Here is a 26047-nt window from a genome sequence, read left to right as displayed (position 1 = left end):
TATGAATTTTCCTCAAAAGGAGGAATAGATGAATCAAATCGGTGATCCCACCGATAATTACTTAAAGAGAGATAAGTGCAGAATATTTTGGATAGAGACCCCGGTTAACGGTGCAGTTCCAGTGAGCTCGGCACAGAGACCATAGACCACGACGGCCATGACAGACGGCGGTGTGAGCAGAACATGAAGAGATGGTTTATAAATAAAGCAAAAACAAAAACTATGATGGAATTTTCACACCAGAGTCCAAATTATTTAGAAATGAAAAGAAACAGAAATTTCTTAATTTTATTTTTGAAAGTAGAAATACATCAAATATTGAAAGTCCATGAGAAACGATTACAGGATTGGTGATACGTACACCAACTTTATTTGTTACAAATACAAATACAAATACAAATACAAATACAAATACAAATACGAAAGTGTTCATGATTTATCTCAAATCAATAGAACACCCATTTATTATCATAGCAAATATAAAAGATTGAAGCAAAGAAACACATTGACCCTTTAGTTAAGGCCATTGACGCCTTGTGGCTGAATTAAGCTTAGCACCCAGAATGGCGGTCACAGAAGCTCTTCAATCTTTTAAAGGCATCCTCCAAAGTTTGGGTATCCATGTCGATAGAATGCCTCGCCCAGCCCCTCAGACCAAAACCAATCCCTAAACCAATCCAACACAACATATATGTTACAAATTTTTTTAGATTTCCAACTCAGTTTCCAACGAATTATTGACATATGTTTACTTTAAATCTCAGAGCATTTCAGATGTGGATTCCTAATAAACAAAGATATATATTTTTGTCTTGAGTACTGCTGAGCCGAACGTTGATCAATACATAGGTGATGCATGTGATATTGAGTAATACCTGGTAAAAGGACGAGGTTTTCTTCAGTAGCAAGCTTTTCACAGAAGTCTTCATCATCTTTAATGTTCAGAAAGCTTGACAATTTCAGCTGGGTCTGCGAGACGATTCAAAAACTTTAACAGATTTTTTCAAAATAATAAAAAGGTAGAAGTATTAAGAAAATGTAGTAAGAATATAATACCCATAGGAAGGTGCATGCTTCAGGTTTTAAATAGCATTTGAGGGAAGGTATGTCCGCGAGCTTAGAATAAGCCAAATCCGCTTTATCTTTCAGAAACATCTGCCTCCTGTGGAAGAAATCTTTAGGAGTATCCTTCAAGATGGTAGGAATAGCCGCCTACGTGATAAAATTGACAAATGCACCAAAATATAAACAAATTAATATTGGTAATAAGTGGAGAAGTCTATGACATTGTGTTAGTATATATGGTTACAAGCAGTGTCCACACTAGAAAGTCATGTACCTGGATAACAGTTGGTGGTTTAGAATTTATCTCAAGAAATTGTTTAGCAGCATCTAAGACCTGTCCATTTATAACAAGATAAGAGCAAGAAAAGTTAATAACATTTTAACTCTTAATATCATACGTAGTATATAGTAAAAATACATATCATGTATATTCTTATAGAGTGATCAAACATAATGGACCTGACCTTTGTGCATTTAAAGACACCATCTAGATCGTGCAGGGCGACCCAGCCAGTTCGCCATCCGGGGACACTCCATCCCTTCGATATGGACCCAAGTGTCATCACGGGTACAATTGACGAGAATTTCCCCATGGGAACAAAGGGATTACTCCCAAAAACGGTCCATCGAAAAACTTCGTCAGAAACCACCATTATCCCGAGTTCCCGAGCCAGCAAAGCGATCTAAGATTCATTAATATAGGCGCAATCAAAAGACTATAGATCAAAGAAGACCATGTGAATACGGCTAAATAGACTATATGTAAATTACCTGCTTGAGATGAGCTTCAGAGTAGATGTTTCCATTGGGATTGTGAGGGTTGGTTATAAATATCGCAAACGTGTTCTCATCCACTTGCTTTCGGACGCTTTCAAAGTTGATCTCATAGTTCTTTTCAGGGAGGAATTCATATCTGCGGACCTCAAGTTTTTTTAAGATGCAGTTAACAAAGTCCCATGGGTAGCCCGGGCTTGGAAGCAGGACGTTGGCTTTTGGATTAGCCAAGATGTCAACCGCAAGCTCGATGGCTTGTTTGCACCCAACGGTCATAAACACGTCTTCTGGTGTCAGTTTCTTCGGAATATCATCACGGTTTAGGTACTCGGCAACGGCACTAGGAAAGTAGGAATAGCAAAAAATTGACAGTTTTTGTCAGAAAAAAATGTCAAAAATTGTAAATCTATAGTTCAATGTATATCAGTATATATTACCATTTTGCCGCGGGAAGACCTTTACCGGGAGCATAAGCGTTACCAGTACCGCAGAGGACGGCTTTAACAACAGCCTTTTCAGCGGTATGGCAAGTCTCGGCGGTTTCACCTCGAGGAGGCAAAATGGGCTTTCCCTGAGGATCGCACAGGGCAAAGAGTTTTGAGGTGTAAGTGGTTAGGGAAGCAGCTGAGGCTTCCTTGGCCGCCTCGCTGCCGCTGAACTTCCACCCAATGCAGCTGTTGTTTGCCATATCTCTTGCGTTTAGTGTCTTTTCTCTGGATTAGATTGTTGTTTGTGGTGATTACTCTCATCGCCAGGAGAGGGTTTATATAGTAAAAGTTTCCACATATTTCACATTTTTTTTATAAAACATGTTGTTAATGTGATGTCTATGCAAATGAATATAGAGAAGAGTAAATAGTAAATCATGTATGTCGAATCTCTACGCTTTAGAACGTGGGGTTTCTCCGATCAATTAATGTGATTACGAATATTATTATTATAAAATATTTGAAGAACGAATATTAACTACAAGAGATAGGACTGCTATTCCGTCTTACAGAAAAAAAACCATTACGTTCAAACGTTTATGTGTTTCTGCTGATTAACATATAGATATGTATAACAGAATCAAAATTCAATTTCCAAATCTTTATCAAAATAATTAGAAAAATTAATCCATCTTTCAGCAATAAGATATTTATTTACTCGATCAAAAATTTTAACATTCTTTGCTCTTTATGAATGTAAAATTTACTATAAAAAAAAAACCTTTTGTAGCTGTGACATTCTTTTATAGTGTTTGAGAATTTTTGCACTTAAAGAACAGAATAAGTATCACTCATCTTGATTTGAACCAACGACCCTGTATTTTCCTTGCCCATAGCCAGGAGAGAGTTTATACGAGCCTGTATTTATTTTTGAACACCGGTTCCCATGTCTTTCCTTCCAAATGGCGTGACTCCCTGCTTGAAACACATACCTAACGAGGAATGCGGTTGTTTTACCTCAAAATTTTCCTTCCACCAAAGGCCAAAGCTATAAGACATCACAGCAGTCGTTTGTATAATGAATACGCAGAGAGGTTTCTGTTAAATTCCTCCAAATTTCTTCAGAGTAAGGGCATCTGAAAAACAAATGGTCTCTGGATTCTAAAGGAGCGCAGAGCAAAGCATGCAACCAAAATCTTAGTCCATTATCTTAGTACTTCCGAGTAAGGGTGTGATTCTCGCTTAGGGTGCGAGAGGTCTCGAGTAAATATCCTTATTGCTGAAATATCATGCATGCAAAGTCATGTGTGGTAGTATATGAGAATGTACACGACTTCAAAATATCAACATCATATATCTATCCGGCGATTTATCACTATATCAGTTGTAAGACCCAACTGTCAAGGTGATAAAGACATTGTCATTATACGGCGATTTATCATCATATTAGTTGTAAGACCCAACTGAATACACAAAAAAATATGTCCAAATCCAACCGTCAAGTCATATCGACTGTAACAGTAATTTAGAAAATGTATGATCATCGTATATGTAAATTTCCTTCATTCAGTGGTTGGTTGAACATCATCGTGCATATCTAAACTTAGAGGTGCCCGAATCCAGGTCATAAGCAAAAGAAGTTTGGTATGGGGACAATAAGAACACTTTTTTTTTTGAGAATATCTGTCACGTCTGTTTCTTTCTCTTTTTCTTTTTGTCAATCGATCAAAATAAAATCCAAATTTTATTACAAGAAAACAAATTTAAAGATGTCAAAAAAATAATCTATACTATTATTTGCGAAGTAAATTTTTAGAATCGAACTCTCACGTTAAAAGTTAGAGTGGTTAATATCGTGTATACCCTTAATGAATAAAATCTCTAAATTAACTAAAATATAAAAACGAATTTCAAATTATTTGGTTAGATAAGTTATTATTAATAATAAAAAAACTTATCCAAAATCTGAAAGATATATTTTAAAATAAAAGATAATTCCTATATATTTTGTGTTGTTATCCGAAAACATATTTTAATAAAAAATTTAAATACTAAAAATTTAAAACTAAAAACACACAGAAAACATATAAATTTTTGGAATCGAGCTTTCACGGTAAAAGTTAGAGTGGTTAATATCGTGTATACCCTTAATGAATAAAATCTCTAAATTAACTAAAATATAAAAACGAATTTAAAATTATTTGGTTAGATAAGTTATTATTAATAATAATAAAACTTATCCAAAATCTGAAAGATATATTTTAAAATAAAAGATAATTCCTATATATTTTGTGTTGTTATCCGAAAACATATTTTAATAAAAAATTTAAATACTAAAAATTTAAAACTAAAAACACACAGAAAACATATAACCTAATATTATTCAAAAAATATTAATCATATTTTATACTCAATTATTAATTTTAATAGATAATTTTAGATAATTTTTATTACATGTCAATATAAAACAAATTTAGTTGAGGGGTTTAACGTTAAAACCCCATAAATCTTCTATCTTTTACTTTATTATATTAAAATAAATATAAATTCATGTATATAGTTTTATGTATATATAAATATTTTGAGGATAATTTTACATAATTATAGATATTTTATTAAAATAAAAAACTTTAGCGTATATAGATAATTTAATGTTAGATTAGTTATTAAATATTTAAAAAGCATGAAAATAACTTATTCAAAATTTTTGAATTGATAATATATTTTTTTACAAAATTTTATAAAATTATTAAGCCCGCAAGTGCGGGCAAAACACCTAGTAAGTAGTATTCAAAAGAGCTTTTTTTCTTCCGTCGGATCAATTGGATGAATATACAAAAACTTGAATTAAAAAATTGTGTGATTTTATTGGTTAACCGATAAAATTATTTAAATAAAACCTAACTTGAATGTCATCTATAATTTATATATGAAATCACGATTCAAATATTATGTTAAAACGTTGCTATAAACTTGCTTCCATTAGTCTTAGAAAGTATATATTACTTTAAAAAAATCGACTTCTTACATAGAAGCATTAATGAACTATCTATCAGAATCTTTATAAGGGTCGATTAAAAAAATAGTAAAAATGGTGCATTATGTTTTTTTTTTTTTAATATCCAAAGGTTATTCTATTATTCAAGTTTTCAAGTTAGAAGTAGTGTAAGAATCCTGACCAAAATAAAACAATAAACAAAAATTAAATTTCTATAAAAACCACGAGCAGTCTTGACTAAATCATATGCATCCGATTTTGCTCCTTTGGTATTGGTATGTGTGAGATTTTGAAGCGTAAAATTTTGTTGAAGAGCTGGTACCTCTCCTAACTCCGTTGACAAGTTCGGCCATATCTTTGAATCATGTATTATTGAAATGACATTCTTGCAATCTGTTCCAAAATTTGAAAAATCGTGTTTTAAAGCATGTTTGCCATAGACTAGATTACTGTTTTTAGTTTGAGTGCAAAGAAGACAGTTGCCATTTTTTGTTTCTCAACTCCAAAAATTGTTCTTCCCAGATCCATTTAGCTATACCTAACTATATATACTATTCTATGCTTCTGGAATCTATGATCCATTTACTAAACATATATTTTGCAAGATCAGTTAGTATATTGGTGTGTCTTTTCTGAGATATTTATATTCGCATCAAACTATGCATGATATTTATTGTCTGCATGTCGAATCAGTTGTGGCGAATTTTTGTAATTCTTCTGAACAGTTTATCATTACGGATTTTTTTTTTGGATCAAAACGGACTTTTATATATATATAGTCGTATAGCTAGTAATAAATTTGCGATAGAAATTATTCTTTTTTCTTTTTTTTTCAAAATTGACCATTTTTTATTTGTTACGTGTAGAACCGTCTACGTTGTTGGAGTTCCAAGAGATAACAACGAATTATCTTGTGAGACGATGAATTTCCACATTATTCTATAAATTTGAAATTTCACGTGGGTCATAAAATTGTAACTTTGTAATCAAGGAAACCCACGTTCGAATAAATTGAGCTTCGAGAAAAAAGAATTATTTCTCCTCTCTATCATAGAGAGGAGAAATAATTCTTTTTTCTCGAAGCTCAATTTATTCGAACGTGGGTTTCCTTGATTACAAAGTTACAATTTTATATTTCAACGCAAATTAATTGGATCTTGAATTATTTAAACTCGTGGCTATGGATCAGATCCTACATTGGATCTTGAATTATTCATTGGCAATGCCTATCAAATAAATAGCGTAAAATCTCTTTTAAATTTTACAAATCTAAATACAAACAAACAAACAAACTATCTAATAATCTAGTAATCGTTGACATTTTATTAGTCGCTTTTTAGACTATGTATGTTGGAGCGAGAAGACATACCGCGTAGTAAGAGAAGAGAAGAAGAGGAAAATCGGTCGCTTTTTTGTTTGTAGTAGGAATGAATGCAAAGTAAACGTGTATGTTTTTACTATATTTTAAAAACATTGCAACCAAAACGGGCTAACAAATAGAGAAACTAATCGAAATAGGAATTTCCTTTAGAAACATATTTTCTTTTTAAGTTTAAAACACATATTTTCGTTTTGTGGGCAACAAAATATATTTTAAAAGATCGAATATGAACCAAACCGTATCAAACAGAACTAAAAAGTATTTTGTTCCCTTTTGGGTTATATGTTACAAGAACTGACAAAAATGAAAGAAAAGAAAAACAAATTATGAACACCAACTAGTTATTAGTATTTCAAAAATAATGAAGTTGATGAGGTCAAATAGATCTTAAATGTTAATTGCATCGAATATTGGAGAAGCGCCTTGTATTTAGGGAATTTTTTCGATTACTATATTGCAAAAATATACTTCATAATTTTACGCCAAGTTACATTAATGTGTAAGTGTAACATCTACTGCAACTTAATTAACATACATACTACATATTACCTGTTAGAGCTGTCCTAATTAACATATTTGCTTGTATGAGCTGTAATAAACATATTTTTATGCCAAGTTACATTAACTTGCAAGTGTAAAATCTACTGCAAGTTTTTTGCTTAATTAACATACATACTACAAAATTCTTGTGGCACCATATGGCTTCATGTGGCTTTTTCTTAATAAGTTTGTTTCCCTGGGTATTTCGACAACATGGAGAGCATATACGGCTACAAAGTCTTTTTAATCCCTAGTTTGTATCACCGTCAAACGGTCTCCACACTTTCGTTATGATCTATGCGTCAGTGGCAGAGCGTCACCATTATAAATATAAACTCAAAAGTCAAAACTGAAAGACGTTAGAATAACAAATCGACATACAAAATTTCTTTTGTGGATAACGTCCTTGACATTAAATATATATATCATCTTGTATACTCTAATAATCATGTAAAGTAACAACGCTAAAAAGTATGACAAAATCTTTCAAATAGTAATTAAATATATAAAGTTACAATATTATTAGTAAACCAAAATAAATAAAACATTACTGATAAATATCGCACCATCTCATAAACAATCTGCTTATGCTATATAGGTTACTAATCTAAAAGTTCATAAATAATTCATAAAGAGAAAACCAAAAGTAAAATCGAAGATAGAATAGAAACATAGTTACGGACTATAATAGAGTCCAGTCCAATGGTTGTTAATTTGGTTAAAGAGGCAGAACTGGTGTTTTGTCGGAGCAACAGCAAACCCATACAAAAATTGATATGCATATGGCCAACGCAGAGACTGTTACGATCAATAGGAGTAGAATAGGATCCATCATGTTTATTCACCCACACACACCAAAATTAAATTCTTGTTTCACGTCTTCTTCTTCTTCTCGGATAGCTGCAAAACTACAACTTATAAGCAAAAACCCTTGTTTCAAAAGTACACGTATATACGAATTTTGACCGCAACACAAAAGTTTACATTTTCGTAAATAGATCGATAAATTTTGTAAGTTTTACATTTCAGTTTGTCATTAAGGAAAAATAACTAGATATATAAGTAACTTTACATTTTTATTTTATGGTACTCTTTACAATATTTTTAAAATGACATATATTTATGTACATGTGTGATTTAAAAAGGGAATGTAGTGATTTAAACCTAATGCAATATTTTAACATTTTGTTTGAAAACTTTTGTAACAATTCCTTTTTTGTTAGGGAAGAATTCTTTTTTCGTCACAGGCTCACGGTAACTGTAGTCTCTTTTCTTGTGGCCTACGCTTCTTTTGGGCCATTAAATGTGTCAATTGCAAGTACAATATCATCTTTAGTGGACCAGGCTTTTACGATTAGTTATCCATGAGTGATCTACTCGGAAAGAAACATTTGCCATGGTCTTTTTCTAAACAGTCATAGTTTTCACTTTTCATCTATAAAAGTTAAAAGAGTCTAAAAACTTAAATCAGAAAATTGAAAGTAATTGAACTTCTTCAATCTCAAGTCTCTAATAAACGTGTTCACATGAATAAAGAATAGAACGTTTAGATTTAAAACTTTCAGTTGCTTGTGTATAAACAAAATAAGTTTTAAGGCAAATACAAAGAACCCAAGTCCACAAAGTAGAGTAAGCAAAACCGTTAAGACCAAGACAAAACCCACACATAACATAATCAGATCAGATCTCCCATTTTTTGAGCTCCATGCCATCAGGAGGAGTGTTCTCGATCTTCTTAACACCAACCTCTTTCCAGTCTGTTGAGAGCACTGTCCCACTATATTCCACTTGTTCATTGTGCAAAAACTGCGAAAGAGTCGATCAAAAGAAAACAAAGCTTTTGTAGTCTCCATGAGAAAAAACAAAGAGAAAGATACTCACAAATGATTTTCTCATGGCACACCTCATATCCTCATCAGCATTTGAATATATCTCATGGAAGAACTTGTTCAAGCAGCGAGTCCTTCAAGCTTCACATCCTTCTCTTGCTTCTTCACTTCAGCTTCAAGTTTGTCCTAGTCCTTAACGTTCTTAGAAGAAGGATAAGCCGACCTCACAGAAACCTCTGCACCAAAGTTCCAAACGTCAAGAAACTGTGAGTAATTATTATTGAATATTGAATAGATGAGAAGCTGGTAATTATTACGTATATAATTAAATTGGAGTAATAACATAAATCAAAACAATCTTTTTTATTTATTTACAATAATTTTTATTGGTAAATAAATAAAAACAATTATTTTATTTATTTTATATGTTATATAATTAAATTTAAATAATATTGACATATATATAGTATATTTTAATATGGATACTTATTAATTGAGACGTCATATTCATATAATTTTATTAACATTTGTATATTTTTGTACAAAAAAAATTCAATCATTAATCACAAAATTTTCAGTTTGAGAATTTTAATAATTTTAGTAATTTATAATCATTTTAAAAAATTCAATGAAAACTTCAAAATTAAAATATTAAGGTCTGAATACTTTTGAAATGAAAATTTTGAAATTAACATATTTATGTATTTTATATAGTATATATTTTAATTTTTATATTTTAGGATCATTTGTATATTGTTATAACAAAAACAAATATTTTAATGTGAGATTTTAACAATATTAATAACTTAATTTTTTATTATACGATTAATGTGATTGTTTAATTTCTTTTAAAAATATAAAATTAAATAAAAATGTTGAAAGATACAAAAATTGTTATCAAATATTTATTATTCAAAATTATTAATTGTCATATATATGTTAATTAATTCCATAACTTTTATTTAAGGAAAAATGATAATATTTTTTGTACACTACCAATCAATTTTATATTTAATTTAATAAAAAGTACAATATATGTTCAGATTGACAAACTAATTTTTTTAAGGATTCTAAAAATCATCATAATGACACATGGTTACAAAAGAATGTTGTAATGCTCTTTAATTAATATATAAGAAATATTACATGTATTAGTTATTACCAGTTAGATCTATCCTAATTAACATATTTGCTTGTATATATGAGCTGTGATAAACATATTTTTATGCCAAGTTACATTAACTTGCAAGTGTAAATCTACTGCAAGTTTGGAGCTGTCCTAATTAACATAATTTGCCTGTATGAGTTGTAATAAACATATTTGTATGGCAAGTTACATATTTGCTTGTAAGAGCTGTATACTGAAAGACGTTAGATTAACGAATGGACATACAAATTTTCTTTTGTGGATAACGTCCTTGACCTTAAATATATAAATCATATAGTATACAGTATACTCTAGTAATCATGTAAAGTAACAACGCTGCACAGTAATACAGTATGGCAAAATCATTCAAATAGTAACTAAAGATATAAAGTTACAATCATTAGTACTAAACCAAAATAAAATAAAATAAAATAAAATATTACTGATAAATATCACAGCATAGCATAAACAATCTGCTTATGCTAAAGGTTACTAATCTAAAGTTCATAAATAATTCATAAAGAGAGAACAAAAAATAAAATCGAAGATAGAATAGAAAAATAGTCACGGGCTATATATCCATATGGCCAATGCAGAGAGGCAGAACTGGCGTTTGGTCGGAGCAACAGCAAACCCAGACATAATAAAGTGATATGCATATGGCCAATGCAGAGAAGATTACGATCATTGGGAGTAGGATAGGATCCATCATGTTTCTTCACCCACACACCAAAATAAAATTCTTATTAACTTCTTGTTTCACGTCGTCTTCTTCTTCTTCTTCTCGGATAGCTGCAAAACTACAACTTAAATGCAAACGCTTGTTTAAAAACTACACGTATATATACACGTATTTTGACCTCAACACAAAAGTTTACATTTTTGTAAATAGATCGATGAAATTTTTAAGTTTTACATTTCAGTTTGTTATTAAGGAAATATAACTAGAAATAGAGGTAATTTTACATTTTTATTTTATGGTACTTTGATTTCATATCACATCACGTATGCAAACGTACGCTCCTTTTACAATACTTTAAAATGGAAAAATGTGATTTAAAAAAGGGTACGTTATGATTAAAACCTAGTGCAAAACATTCTAAATCTTTTGAAATGATTATAACATTTTGTTTCAAAACATTCTAAATCTTTTAGTATTAATTCTTTCTGTCATAGGCTCACGGTAACTCTACTCTCCTTTCTTGTCGCCTACGCTTCTCTTTCTCTTGGGCCATTAAAAGTGACAATTGCAAATACACGATGGTCTTTATTGCGCCAGGCTCTTACAATTTCAGATGCGATTAAGTATCCACGAATACAATAATCATAGTCTTGTTCTAAACAAGTAGTCATAGTTTTCAACTTTTCATCTAAGACATTAAAAGAGTCAAAAACTCAAATCAGAAAATTGAAAGTAATCTCAAAATCTCAAGTCTCTAATAAACGTGTTCTATGAATAAAGAATAGAACGTTCAGATTTAAAACTTCAGTTGTTTTGTGTATAAACAAAATGAGTTTTAAGGCAAATACAAAGAACATAAAGTGGAGAAAGCAAAACCTTAAAGACCAAGGCAAAACCCACACATATCATATTCAAATCAGATCTCCCATTTCTTGAGCTCCATACCATCAGGAGGAGTGCTCTCGATCTTCTTAGCTCCAACCTCTTTCCAGTCTGTTGAGAGCACTGTCCCATTAGATTCCACAAATGATTTGCTCATGGCACGCCTCATATCCTCATCCGCATTTGAATATATCTCACGGAAGAACTTGTTCAAAGCCGCGTCTCCTTCCAGCTTCTCATCCTTCTCCTGCTTCTTCACTTCAGCTTCAAGCTTGTCCCAGTCTTTCACCTTCTTGGAAGAAGGATAAGCCGGTCTCACTGAAACCTCTGCACCAAAATTACAAATGTCAAGAGACTGTGATTCAAACTTCAAACCAAAGAAGAAGAATGTAGAAAGTAGAAAAACCTGTTGAGACATTAGGCTTTGGCAAGACCTTTGGCCCTTTGCCGTGTTCAAGAGAGGCCCATGTGATGATCTCTGCCTTTGCGAGACGGATCTCAATCTTGGTTGACATTACTTCATATTTGCACTTCTCTGGTACTATCTGAATAAAATAAACAAAAGGTCAATACAATGTTTTTCAACTCAGAACATTCATTTCATTCTATGAATAATCAATTACCTTTCCGAACAGTCTCGGTTGGAGATGATAAGCTTCTTCTCCAGGAACATCAATCACAACACTCAGCTGCAAAACCACAGAACAATTTAAAACAAAAGCGTTTATCATGGAGGTGTGTTATTAGAATGCAGTATGCTTACAATCTGTTCACCAAAGTCGATATTAACATTCTGCTTCTGTATCCCTTTTGCGAAAACGGTTACCACAACTTCTTCTGGCTTTTGATAGTATTCATGTCTGTTGAGAACTCAAGAGTATGAGATTATTTAACGATTATTATTAGAAAATAGCATTATAGTTTTAATAAAGGAAACTACCTGAACTTTGGTTTGGCTGGTTCTGCAGGCACAGGGGTCTGATCAACTTTTACTGGTGATTGAACCAAATCTTTCTCTTCTTCTAATCATTGCAAAAAAAATACAATCAATCATAGCTCGTTAACATAACCAATCAGACAACAACGAGCAACAAACCATACATACCTGTGATTCGAAGATCGCATTCATCTATCAACTTCTTGAATTTGGATTCACTTGGTGCTATGGAGGCACCCTTTTCAAGAGCTGTTTTTGCAGTTCTATATTCTTCAAGCTTCATACAAGCAGTTCTACAGTCACAAAAGGATTTAGATATCGACATTAAACATCACTTAGAAACCTATAACACAAGACAACCACAACAATACACAAGATGAAATAGCAAAGACATACCCTTTTCTCAAGTAAGCTTTGGTCAATGATGGATCCAACTCAATAGCTTTCTTCGCATCTGCCACAGCTTCTGCTCATCAAGAACACAATCCAGAGTCAGAACCAATGAATCAGAAACATATATGCATCAAACTGATACAAAGTCTCTTCACTAGAAAAAGAGCTGTGACACTACCACCAAATCAAACACTAAACCAAACCTTTAATTCACACAGAATCAGACAAAACCAAACTAAGAAACCTAAAGACATGAAAAAACCATTAACCCCAAAAAGACAAAGTTCTCTACTTTATGTTCTCCTCTAACAAAAGCATCGTTTTTTTTCTTATTACAAGAACCCATTAACCCCAAAAAGACAAAGTTCTCTCCTTTATGTTCTCCACTTCTCCTTGTAACTAAAGTCTCGTTTTTTTATCACAGAACTAAGAAGTTACCAGTGAAGTTTTGGAGTTTGATGTAAGCCTGAGCACGATCAGCGAAGAAGTCAGCGCAATTGGGATCCAAGTCAATGGCTTTGGAGTACAAATCAACAGCAACATCGAAGTCGTCGTCTACGAACGCCTCTTTAGCCTGAGCTGCAAGTTCCTTAGCCATATCGATTGGGAGAGAAGAAGAAGAAGATTCGAATGAAGTAGAGGCAAAGGTTTTGTCTTGTTCCCACTAAAGGATCAGAAGAGTATTTAAAGAGAAGAGATCCAATTCTAGATTGTTCCTTCGATTAGTTGTTAGGAATGTTCACAGGATATAATACCAAAAAAATAAGGAAAAAGCAAATAAATATTTTCTCTTTTTTTTCCACGATTTCTCCTTTTTGTAATTTTTAAGATAAATAAAAGCAAATTCCCAAAAAACAATACATGGAGATAATTATATATATAAATTCCGAGAAAATAAATAAATATTGAATAATTAATTTCGTGTAGAGAAATTTACACAACAGTAACATATTGAAGATCACAACTTTTTTTTTGTTTTACAAATTCAAAAAAACTAATGAGTATTTAGAATATTGAGAAGGAAATTACGATTTAAAAACCTGTAGCTATGGTTTCATTACTTTGAAATTTTGAATGAGACGTACTATTTATTTTTCGAATTTATAGTAAAATCTCGATTAAAACATTTTGTTCAAGTTTCTAATTAATTACTTTTCACGCTTTCATTAAGTTAAAGTAAATCAATTTTACACAATAGTTACAATTCTTTTCATAACAGAAATTACTTAGAAAAATATGAACGAAGCAGACAAACAAAAGCAGCAATTTGATTGACATTTGAGTCCTATGATTTGAGGAACTGTTTTCCTCGGGGTTTCGTGGAACTTTATAGGAAAGATCAAGTGTTATATGTCAAGTGGATGTGATGAAGTCAATTTACATATTACATATAGAAATAAATTTGAAAAGTAAAAAATATAGTCAAATGGGTTTAGTTTGGGCCGGAATAAATGATCATCCAGTAAGGCCATCAATGCTTAAACTAAACCCGGTCTAGTTGTACTTGACGTTTTGCAACAATCACTCAAACCGTTTTAAATCGTTTTGAACCGTTCTAAATCGCTTCAAACCGCTCTAAACCTCATAAATTCAAAAGCTGCTTCCAGTTAGCGTTTGTGGTCGCGGACGGTTGCGGGAAGATAATTTTTTTAAAACAATATAAATACAAAAATAAAAATATTCAATAAAAATTTTAAATTAGAATTATAAAATATAGATTTAATATAATAAATTTTAAAAATAAAAATATTTTCTATAACTTTAAAAATTTAAAACTATAACTTTCTAAATATAATTTTTATATTTATTATAATATTATTATTTTTGATATTTTTATAATTATATAAAATATAAATATTGTTAATTTATTATTTAACTGCTGCTGCATTTTGTAGTTAATCAGTCATAAGTATCCCGCAAACGCACCAATTTCGTACTACAAAAAAAAGAGAGTTATTGTGACTAAATTTTGTGACGATCTATATTCGTCATAATTTAGTGACGTTTTTAATACGATGTTGTGACTATTATATTCAGTCTTAATTTCGTAGTTGTTTCGTTACAATACTGTGACGAAGTAAGTGGTTGCTAGAATTTGTAACAAATTAAGACGTAATTGTTACCACAGTAGGAAACATAACATTTATGACGGTTTGTGACGAACTTTAGCGTAACCAATTAGATACTAAATTGCGACGGAATTAAAAGTCTATGTTTGTAATGATATAGATACTAAATTGCGACGGAATTAAAAGTCTCTGTTTGTAATATTGATATAGTGACTAAATTTTAGTCACTAATTAGCACAAAATATCATTTCAAATTTTGACATTCATGTAGCAAATTGGTAGCAAACTAAAACCAATTTTCGCATGTTTTTTTTTCCACGTTTGTGTCTTAACCATTTATAATTTATAACATATTTGAGACTATTAAAATAGTTACATAACAGAAAAAATATCTATGAAGTAAAATATATTTTACGAAACATACAAGTCAATGTTACATTTTCGTATGTAGTACATATATAATTCTCATATTCCTAATCTGATAAAGAATATACTTTATCAATTTGTATTTATATTATTAATTAGAATATTAATTATTCATATATATATAGAACACAAGTGATCTTTAAAACTTATCAGAAAAAGAGACCAACTGCAATAAAGATTTTTTAAAAAAAAAACTGTGTTGGTTTGAATGAGATAATTATCGAGACGAAAAAGAAGAAGGGTTCTCAAGCTATTTACTCTAAAAAGAAGAAGAAGGGTTCCTAAGTGTTGATAGTTAGACCAATGTCATTGAATAATGACATTAAAATTACAAGGCAGTGGATGTATATCGATGCTGCTAGACTGCTGCTAGTAATAAAGTTTCAGAAACTTATTGTCAAGAATTAGAGATTTTTAGGAAATTTGCAAAATCTCAACAAAAACTTGATTTTACTGCAATGCAATATGAAGACTCTGATCCAGTCGTTATATTGATCCATAGCACGTTGAGGCACTAACAACATGTATGGTCAAGCAGAATATCTTGATTATATCAAAGTGGAAGAAGAACTTGGTTCGGATGTTAAAAGCGAAAATCCTGATATCGAACTAATTTATGAAGAATTTGATTAATTTATTTGTATCTATTTATTGTCGATTTTTAGTCTGTTGTTTTAGTATAGTTAGTTACTTAGTTTATAACAGAAATACATACAAAACTTTAAGTTAAATTAAAGTATTATTTCAAAAACAATTGGGCACTAGAGGCGGTATTCTGAAATGTTAAAATACACCGCCATAAAACTTGTCAAAAGGTTCCAAAAACATTTAAAGCTTTTTATTGACTATATATATCCACTAAGAGCATCTCCAATGTATTACCCTATTTTTTACTCCAAAATGGTGCAACACCAAAATGGAGTAAGGTTTTACTCCAATGTATTACTCCATTTTCTACTCCAAAAATAATATTTCTTAAATAATTTCATTTTTATTTTATTAATAATTGCAAATAAAATCTTATACTTATAAGAATTTACCAATTAACCCCAATTATTTTATGTTTACGATAATAATTAAAATATAAATCATTTGAATTAAATATTTATTATTAAAAAGTACAAGAAATCATTAAAAAAGACAACATATATATAGGTTCAACAATGAGCATTAGAATATTTTTCCCACAAATGATCAACTAATGCATTTCGTAATGAAAAATGAGCTTCTTTATTTTTGATAAATGAGCTTCTTTATTTTTGATATTCCTAAATTGAGCAAGAAAATTTTGAAATCAGACATTTTCATCTTCTGCAATTTCGATATCTGGAGGTGGAGCTTCTCTTCCAAGTTCAATTGGTGCAACAAGTTCACGCTCATCTTCAATTATCATGTTATGTAAAATTATACATGTAGTCATAATGTCATGTAACACATTTTTTTTCCAAAAACAAACAGGTCCTTTGACAATAGCAAAGCGCGACTGTAGAACTCCAAATGCACGTTCAACATCTTTCCTGCATGCTTCTTGTTGCGTTGCAAAATATTTGTTTTTAGGACTCCTTGGCTCTTGAATAGTTTGTACTATGGTCGACCATTTTGGATAAATACCATCCGCTAAATAGTAACCCATATAATATTCTTTGTCTTGAATAAAATAATGAGCAGGAGGAGCAATACCTTGAGCAAGATTGGAAAAAAGATAAGAAGAGTCCAACACGTTGATATCGTTATTAGTGCCTGGCATTCCGAAATATGCATGCCATATCCAAAGATCATAATCTGCGACAGCTTCAAGAATTATAGTTGGTGATCCACTACGACCCGCATATTGTCCCGCCCAACCGGTAGGACAATTCTTCCACTTCCAGTGCATGCAATCTAAACTGCCAAGCATTCCAGGAAATCCTCGTTTTTCACCAATATAAAGAAGTCTGACAAATACAAATAATATCAAAGCGAAATGCTGAATCACAAGATCAACAAGCTCTTTCTCAGACTTCTCCGTTTGGGCAATATTTCACCGACCTTAGCGGATCCGGAACGGATTTTCCAGATTATTAAATTACTTATTTTATGTTATTTTTATTTTTATTTTAATTATTTATGTTTTCTGTTATTTTATGTATTTATTTAAAATTATTAAATAATCTTTTGTGGAATATACTATTTTCATGTTATTGTATCATTTTAAATATTATTTAAGTAAAAAATAGAAACATTAAAGATTTAAAGGACCATTTTATAAATAAAAAAAGTCCAACTCCAAAATGGAGTAATGAGTAAGATTACTCCATAAATGGAGTAACCCTAGCCATTATTCCATTTTCAACTCCAAAATGGAGTGGGGTTGGAGAAGATTTTACTCCATAATGATGTTTGGAGTTGAAAATGGAGTAGGGTTGGAGATGCCCTAAGCCATCATACACCCTACAGGTTTTCTCAATATATAAAAACTTCATAACTTGCCGTCAAAATTATAAGCCTAAAAATACCCTCTCAGAGGAACCATACCTGTGAAAGCTTTTCCTCTTGCTGGATCTGGTGCTGTAAAGGTTTATTTCTCATCACCCATAATCCCTTTTATTTATGGATGACTTGTTTGCGAATATGATATCGGAGCCATATAGGTTGAAAACTAGAAGCGTTTTATCAATGTTTGCTTTGAAACTTGTGCTTGACCACTTTCTTATAGAGCTTTGATAATCTCTACAATTTTATTATTTATAGTTCTTTGGAATCGTTCTCTTAAACAAAATTTGATTGATTATTTATACACATATTTTATTATTGGCCACTTCTGGAGCACTTTAGAGCATCTCCAAAAAGAAACTCTATTTTGAAGTTTCCAAAACTCTATATTTGAAGTTTCAATGTGTTCTTCTCCAAAAGTAAAACTTCAAACCTAACTTCAAAATTATTTATATTTTACACTATGGTCCTTATATTTGTCATAGTTGATGTAAATTCATAAAATTTCTATAAATAACTAGTACATATATATAAATATTACAGAAATATTAATTAAAAAAATCTTACACTAAAATATAAAATTATAAATAAAAGTACATACTTAAATATTAAACTGCAAACAAATATTACATTATTCCATAAAATTATTTCTATAATGCTCCCATATATGATCAATTAGTGCATTTCGAAGTAAGAAATGATTCTCTTTATTTTTTATTTGTAGATTACGAGCCAAAAATTGTTGAAATCGGATATCCTCATAATATGGCTGCTGATAGTTTGATATTATCAAACGAAAAAATCCTTGATCTTTTAAACGAAAGTATAACAAGCAAGGAAAAAGGTCATGAGATGATTGAATTATGACTACAAAATAAAGCAAAAAAGTTAGCTTTTAAAAAAGTAAAAGAGGAAAATAAAATATTGCTAAAAAACTTAGCTTCTATCAATCATGTTAATATTCGTGAATACATTCGATCTAAACAAGAAAGAATCATACGAAAAATGCGTCAAGAGCAACAACAACAATCATCTTTGGTTACACAAAATTTGTTTGGACAATATTTTGTAGATTTTTGAGGTTCCGGAGCAAATTTACCATACTATTAGTGTTGTCATAATATTTAAATTTGAGTAATAATTCTGTCTTCATGTGTCTTTTTAATAAGTTTGTATTATGGTTTTTTGTAATATTCTTGTTGTTTAATTCTAGTTTTAAAATATTATAAATCTTGTTTTAAATTTTTTTATTTAATTTCATGTGTAAAAATTAAATTTATAAAACAAATTTAAAATATTTATGAGATATAAATTTTTTAAAGATTAAAACAATAAACAAAAAAATATTTAAGAATTATAAATATGATGTATAATTGTAAGGACCAAAATGCAAATAAAAAGATGAAACTTCAAATTTGAAGTTTTGAAAAGTGAAACTCTATATTTGGAGTTTCACTCTTCAAAACTTCAAATTTGAAGTTTTGAAGTTCCTTTTTGAAGAGCAAAAAACTCTATATTTGGAGTTATAGAGTTTCTTTTGGAGATGCTCTTAGAGCATCTCCAAAAAGGAACTCTATTTTGAAGTTTCCAAAACTTTATATTTGAAGTTTCAATGTGTTCTTCTCCAAAAGTAAAACTTCAAACCTAACTTCAAAATTATTTATATTTTACACTATGATCCTTATGTTTGTCATAGTTGATGTAAATTCATAAAACTTCTATAAATAACTAATACATATATATAAATATTACAGAAATATTAATTAAAAAAAAATCTTACACTAAAATATAAAATTATAAATAAAAGTACATAATTAAATATTAAACTGCAAGCAAATATTACATTATTGCATAAAATTATTTCCATAATGCTCCCATATATGATCAACTATTTCGAAGTAAGAAATGATTCTCTTTATTTTTTATTTGTAGATTACGAGCCAAAAATTGTTGAAACCGGATATCCTCATAATATGTCTGTTGATAGTTTGATATCATCAAACGAAAAAAATCCTTGATCTTTTAAACGAAAGTACAACAAGCAGGGAAAAAGGTCATGAGATGATTGAATTACGACTGCAAAATGAAGCAAAAAAGTTAGCTTTTAAAGAAATAAAAGAGGAAAATAAAATATTGCTAAAAAACTTAGCTTCTATCGATGACGTTAATATTCGTGAATACATTCGATCTGAACAAGAAAGAATCATACGAAAAATGCGTCAAGAGCAACAACAACAATCATCTTCGGTTACACAAAATTTGTTGAACAATATTTTGGAGATTTTGGAGGTTCCGGAGCAAATTTACCAGACTATTAGTGTTGTTATAATATTTAAATTTGAGTAATAATTATGTCTTCATGTGTCTTTTTAATAAGTTTTTATTATGGTTTTTTGTAATATTCTTGTTGTTTAATTCTAGTTTTAAAATATTATAAATCTTGTTTTAATTTTTTTTATTTAATTTCATGTGTAAAACTTAAGTTTATATAACAAATTTGAAATATTTATGAGATATAAAAGTTTTAAGGATTAAAACAATAAACAAAAAAAATATTTAAGAATTATAAATATGATGTATAATTGTAAGGACCAAAATGCAAATAAAAAGATGAAACTTCAAATTTGAAGTTTTGAAAAGTGAAACTCTATATTTGGAGTTTCACTCTTCAAAACTTCAAATTTGAAGTTTTGAAGTTCCTTTTTGGAGAGCAAAAAACTCTATATTTGGAGTTATAGAGTTTCTTTTGGAGATGCTCTAAGAAAGTTGGATTGTTTTGTGTTCTTGTCTTCGCGAGGAATAAGATATGTACACTGATCAGTTTATTTTTGGTTTCCTTTGTAGAGGACTCGACCACCAATAACAATAGGTGGGCGTTCATATGGGAGATGATCAAATACCCAACCTAATGGTTCTCAGTCTGCTGTTTCCTAAAGACATGGTGTAAACTCTGAACCAGTATAATAGGGAAGAAGTTGCACATGTTCCAGTACAACGTGATGTTGGAATGATCCACCCATCTCGACATAATGGGCTCTTCAAGAAACGATTTGAAACTATAAAGGCTTTCTGCTTCGGCTCAGACTAGTTTGGTTTTGGTGCTATTTTAGTTTGTTGCTATTTTATATGCTTTTAATTTCTTTATGCTATTTGTTTTTTTTTCATTCTTAATTGTTGTTCAAGTTTACACTATATTATGAAAATTTTATTTTTAATAATTGTTCTTTTCAGGTTATTTCTTTTTGGTAAATAAATATTAAAATCACAATGTAATACAAACGACATAATGTAAATAAAAAAATATGTGGATATATATTTAATTCAGTAAAGTCGTGACTAAATTAGTAAAAACTGTGAGAAATACGAGATAATATATTAGTATCAAATTAAGACTGATTTGTGACCAGAAATCAGTAGCAAATTATACCATTTAGTGACGGCCAATTAGTCTTTAGTTGTGACGATTAGTGACCACTGTTTGGTCACACCAAGTGGCGAAACTGAGACGGTGTAATGGTCACATAATATGACAGTTTTGTGACTTGATTATTAGTCTGTAATTGTGACTGTTTTGTCACTTTTATGTATCGTCACAACTTGTGTCGCAATTGTTACATTTTTGTTACCAAACAAAATTTGTGACGATCATATTGCAACCGTATACATATGGTTACAAATACGTCACAATGTCAATATTGTGACGAAATATTTTATATTGTGACGAAAATATTCGTTACAATACACTCATTTTCTCGTAGTGTTCTAACCGTAAAACCAATTGTACAAATCTCTTAAAACCGCCACAACCGTCCGCATCTGCAAACTCCTGCAATCGCAACCGTTGCGTTTAAACCAGTCAGGCTTTGTAGACAAAAAATCATATTACTTCTCCCACAATCGGAAACCTTGAGAATGGGACACTTGCCTTTCGGCTGTCACTGAGTTGGGTCGTCTCTGGCTAGCTAAGCGATCCGTCTGTGTTCTCCCGGTCTCATCTCTCCAGTCCAAATTCTGATACCTATGTTAGAACATATATGTACACATACCTTGCTAAAAGCCTATAATGTCACTAAACTTTGGATATTCGATGGAAACAAACAAGTGTGGATTTGTCCCTCAGTACACGTTGTACAAGCAAGTCAGAGACTCACATGAGGATGTTATTGTTGCAGTATGGCTAAACTAAAATCGATGTATCTGGTACTTCTCAGAGATTTCGTTCATTTTCAGAATGACAGAGAAGTGTAAGTTTAGCATAAGAAATATTCTGCTTCAAGCGAAAAACAATGATCTCTACACAGTAGATACGACCAACTGGGCGTTTTTCTTTTGATTTTCTTTGCGTGAAGTTATTGAAATAATTATAGTTATTATCATATAGTAATAGAAAATAGTAAGTCAATCATAAATGAAGATTGGCTGAGTAATTAGCGCATTATTAATGGGGAGATGTATAACGTACACGAAGTTGCGTTAGACGAAAATAGAATAGTGGACTTAAAACTTTGTCACATGCTTTGCCATCAGGTCCATCACTTTATTTTGCTCCAATTAATTATTTATTACTTCCTTTTATTTCATTCTGTAATTCAATTTATTATGACCATTGAATCTGACCAAAATTAATATTTACATGTTGTAATTATCTGAACTTCTTTTGGGTTGAAAACGTCTATAAAGATCTCATTTGGCAGAAACGGAGGAAAAGTAAGCATAGTATTAAATGGCAAGAATGTCTATGCACTAGCATAATAGCATCACTAAAACAGAAGTAGTTAAAGAACATAATAGTATCATTCACATGTGAAAACTGAAAAGGTATCATACGAGGGTTCTAGAATCTTTGACGGCTGTTGAATTTTTTTCAATGGATTAGTGTGTTGCATCAGATAGCCGAAATGTGGGTTTACACAAAAATAGTACGTCTCTTTCATTCACCGGTACATCAAAAGAAGTTACAATAACATGGGAAAATATCGGCAACCTTAAAAACAATGCATGTGGGTTTACACAAAAATCATTTACAGTCTATTAAATTTTACAAAAAAATAGAGAAACATTAGAAAGTATATATATCATATACTGAAAATCATTACGATTTTCACACTTTTACACGGTATACCAATTTTCTAAAACCATGAAGATAACGTCAATAGCCATCGAGAGTCAGCTAGAACAAAAATCCTGTAAAGGATAACTGTAGTGCATAACTGTATATGTTATAACTAAACAAAATGAAGTAGTACATTCGATGGATGGACCATCCCAAGCTTGATGTGTTCCTTTCTTTTCTTGAAAAAAAAAATATGAAGAGAAAGGAGAAAACATACAATGAACAAACAGGCAAAATATTCCGCAACAGGTTTGCAAGAAGAGGGACATCATAGTTATTAGTTATAATTTATATAATGAATAAATTAAAAGTTTTATGACAGCAGAAAGGAAAATCAAAAACCAACGGCAAAATCTTACATTGACGTTTTGAGGAATGGGTGCTAGATATTTATACCGCCATTTCTACGGCACGGCATCCCCATATCACTAATGGTCGATCAGTTTTTCTGAAACGTGATAAACGCCACTTATTGCGTTTTCTTGCATAGACAAGATTAATGTGTGTTATATATATCCAAAAATCTAGGCATGAAACCGGAGTATTTGAGTGTGACCCCTTGTAAACAAAAAACTTGCACAATCTTTGTTATATTGACATTTTGTTGAGATAAATTTAATCTTCTAACATAGAAGCATCTATAACATATCGTACAAAAATAATTATTATCAGTAAAAAAAAGAATTATGGACATATATGTAAACAGTAAACATAATAGACGAGCAATATTTTTTTTTTCGGAACTTAATTGACGAACAATTTTACACCAATAAGAATATGTAAGACCTTCAAATTTATTGTTTGTTAACACAAGATCGATATTCATATGCATTTCTAAGACAGACGATATAAATTGCAATAGTAAAAATTCTTCATCGGAAATAAGATGGTTTTACTAGATTTTGATCCGCGCTTTCAAAGCGCGGATTTATTTATTTTTTTTCAAAATATTTAGTAAATGAAATTTTTTCATATATTTGTGTTTTATCTTATAAAAACTTAAACTTTTTATCTTTATTTATCGTATTTCATTTTAAATGACTATTTATGTTTAAAAAATTAAACTTAAATTCTTTAATGAATTAAGTTGGTATAACTCTGATAAATTAATTTTATTATGTGGTTAATATTTTAATTAAAAAAATTATATACTTTTAATAAAGATTTATACTTTTCAATGAAAAAGTTCAATTTTTTTTTATGAATACTTAAATTATATTAAGAAAATAAAAAACTAATAATCAAGAATAGTTGAAAAAAATATTTGAAATTTGACTCAAAAGCCCAAAGGAAAAAAAATGTGATAATTGGATCTGATTTCTTAATCGGCCCAAATGGCCCAAGAGAGATCTGATGTTGGCTAGATCCGAAGAACCCAATATTGATGTGTTATTAATATTATTTGATTGTCCTTAATGAAACACGGGCGTGCGGGTGTATTTTTTAAAAAAATATGATGCTATTTGATTTTTATGTCACTATTTAGGGTTGGACAATAAACTCGAATTCGAAGAATTGAACCGATCCCAATCCGAATAAATAGTACTAAATCCGAATCGGAATTGAATAAATATCCGAATTATTCAAAATTTTGGTATTTGAAGAATTGAAATCTAATCCGATCCGAATCGAAGTATTTTGGGTATCCAAAATAGATTTATATACTTATATATACTAATTATTTTTTGATTTAATATATATAAAAACATCCAGAATATATATGATGTAAATATATACAAATAATCAAACGTAAATACTGAAATATATGATGTAAGCTTTTAAGTTCGCTTAAATGCTTGAAAATATGATGTAAACTTCTAAGTTCGCTTAAATGCTTGAAATATGATGTAAACTTCTAAGTTCGCTTAAATACTTATATATATGATGTAAACTTTTAAGTTCGCTTAAATGGTTGAAAATATATACAAATAATCAAACATAAATATCTTAAATAGTTAAAATATACTCAAAACTCCAAAAATACTTAAATAATTATTGATTTTCTATCCAAATATTTAAACCAAACCTATTTAAATTGGTTATCCAAATCCGAACCAAATCCTCAAAGATCTGAATTGAACATGAAATCCCAAAAAGATCCGAAAACGAACTCGAACGCCACCCCTAATCACTATTATATATATATATCCTATATGTGTCATCATAAGTTACAAAATATGTATTATCATCTAATTAATCGTATTTTATACGTACCATCAAATAAGTTTTCTTATAATTAATAATAATCACATAGATTATATTTTAAAATAATGTGAAATATAAAAACCATAATTTAAGTTGGTGTTTGAAATTGGGCTTTGTATTGTATTTTTCTTATATATATTGAAAACATTTTTATAATAGTTATTAGAAAATATGTTAGTAAAAATCAAATTTTGAATATATATATATATATATATATATATATTTGAATGAATTTTTGATATAAATCAATTTTAAATTATTATTTTGATTTGAATATATTATATATCAAATAACATAGACCCATTACTTTTTAATATAATGTAATGGACTTCTAATTTTTAGTAGCATAAGCCCATTATTTTTTTCCTAACTTACTACTATTCATGTTTCCAAACAGTACTATTTTTTTTATCTACTATCTATATTGTCAAACAATCTTAATGTGTACTTCAACTTTAATAATATAGATAGATGCAATGTTAATAAAGAAAATGGTAGGTTAAGTTGAAAAAGACAATAGGATCATGTTTTAATAATATAAATATATAAAAATGACAAGATGAAACTTAAGAACATATGTGGGCAAATATATTCACTGGCAGTGAGCCCGCTCCAAGTGAAAACGGGTTAACATAGGTTTGCATATAATAAGTATTTTGAACGCCGATTATTTTTGAAGACAAATACTATTAGCGAAGTTGGTTAC

General features: G+C 30.1%; 2 protein-coding genes and 1 long non-coding RNA gene across 3 annotated transcripts; 1 reads left to right on the top strand and 2 right to left on the bottom strand.

Moving 5' to 3' along the window:
* Positions 1 to 262: 262 nt before the first annotated feature.
* LOC106444515 (probable aminotransferase TAT4) lies at positions 263 to 2592 on the bottom strand. Its single transcript, XM_013885987.3, has 7 exons — positions 2277 to 2592; positions 1837 to 2179; positions 1530 to 1748; positions 1340 to 1399; positions 1057 to 1212; positions 876 to 969; positions 263 to 667 (listed from the first exon to the last, which is right to left on the bottom strand). Exons 1-7 carry the CDS (start codon positions 2525 to 2527, stop codon positions 552 to 554), a joined length of 1239 nt encoding a protein of 412 aa, XP_013741441.1. The 5' UTR covers positions 2528 to 2592; the 3' UTR covers positions 263 to 551.
* Positions 2593 to 11577: 8985 nt separating this feature from the next.
* LOC106440530 (protein SGT1 homolog A) lies at positions 11578 to 13808 on the bottom strand. The gene is made up of 8 exons (XM_013882224.3): positions 13495 to 13808; positions 13060 to 13129; positions 12832 to 12956; positions 12667 to 12748; positions 12490 to 12586; positions 12350 to 12415; positions 12133 to 12271; positions 11578 to 12053 (listed from the first exon to the last, which is right to left on the bottom strand). Exons 1-8 carry the CDS (start codon positions 13652 to 13654, stop codon positions 11761 to 11763), a joined length of 1032 nt encoding a protein of 343 aa, XP_013737678.1. The 5' UTR covers positions 13655 to 13808; the 3' UTR covers positions 11578 to 11760.
* Positions 13809 to 17902: 4094 nt separating this feature from the next.
* LOC106444516 lies at positions 17903 to 21241 on the top strand. Its single transcript, XR_001288263.3, has 2 exons — positions 17903 to 18106; positions 20868 to 21241. It is a non-coding gene; the product is annotated as an uncharacterized LOC106444516 (long non-coding RNA).
* Positions 21242 to 26047: the final 4806 nt, after the last annotated feature.

Source organism: Brassica napus, chromosome A3, assembly GCF_020379485.1.
Source record: "Brassica napus cultivar Da-Ae chromosome A3, Da-Ae, whole genome shotgun sequence".
In the NCBI taxonomy this organism is placed as follows: domain Eukaryota; kingdom Viridiplantae; phylum Streptophyta; class Magnoliopsida; order Brassicales; family Brassicaceae; genus Brassica; species Brassica napus.
This window is presented reverse-complemented; position numbering and strand designations above follow the sequence as displayed.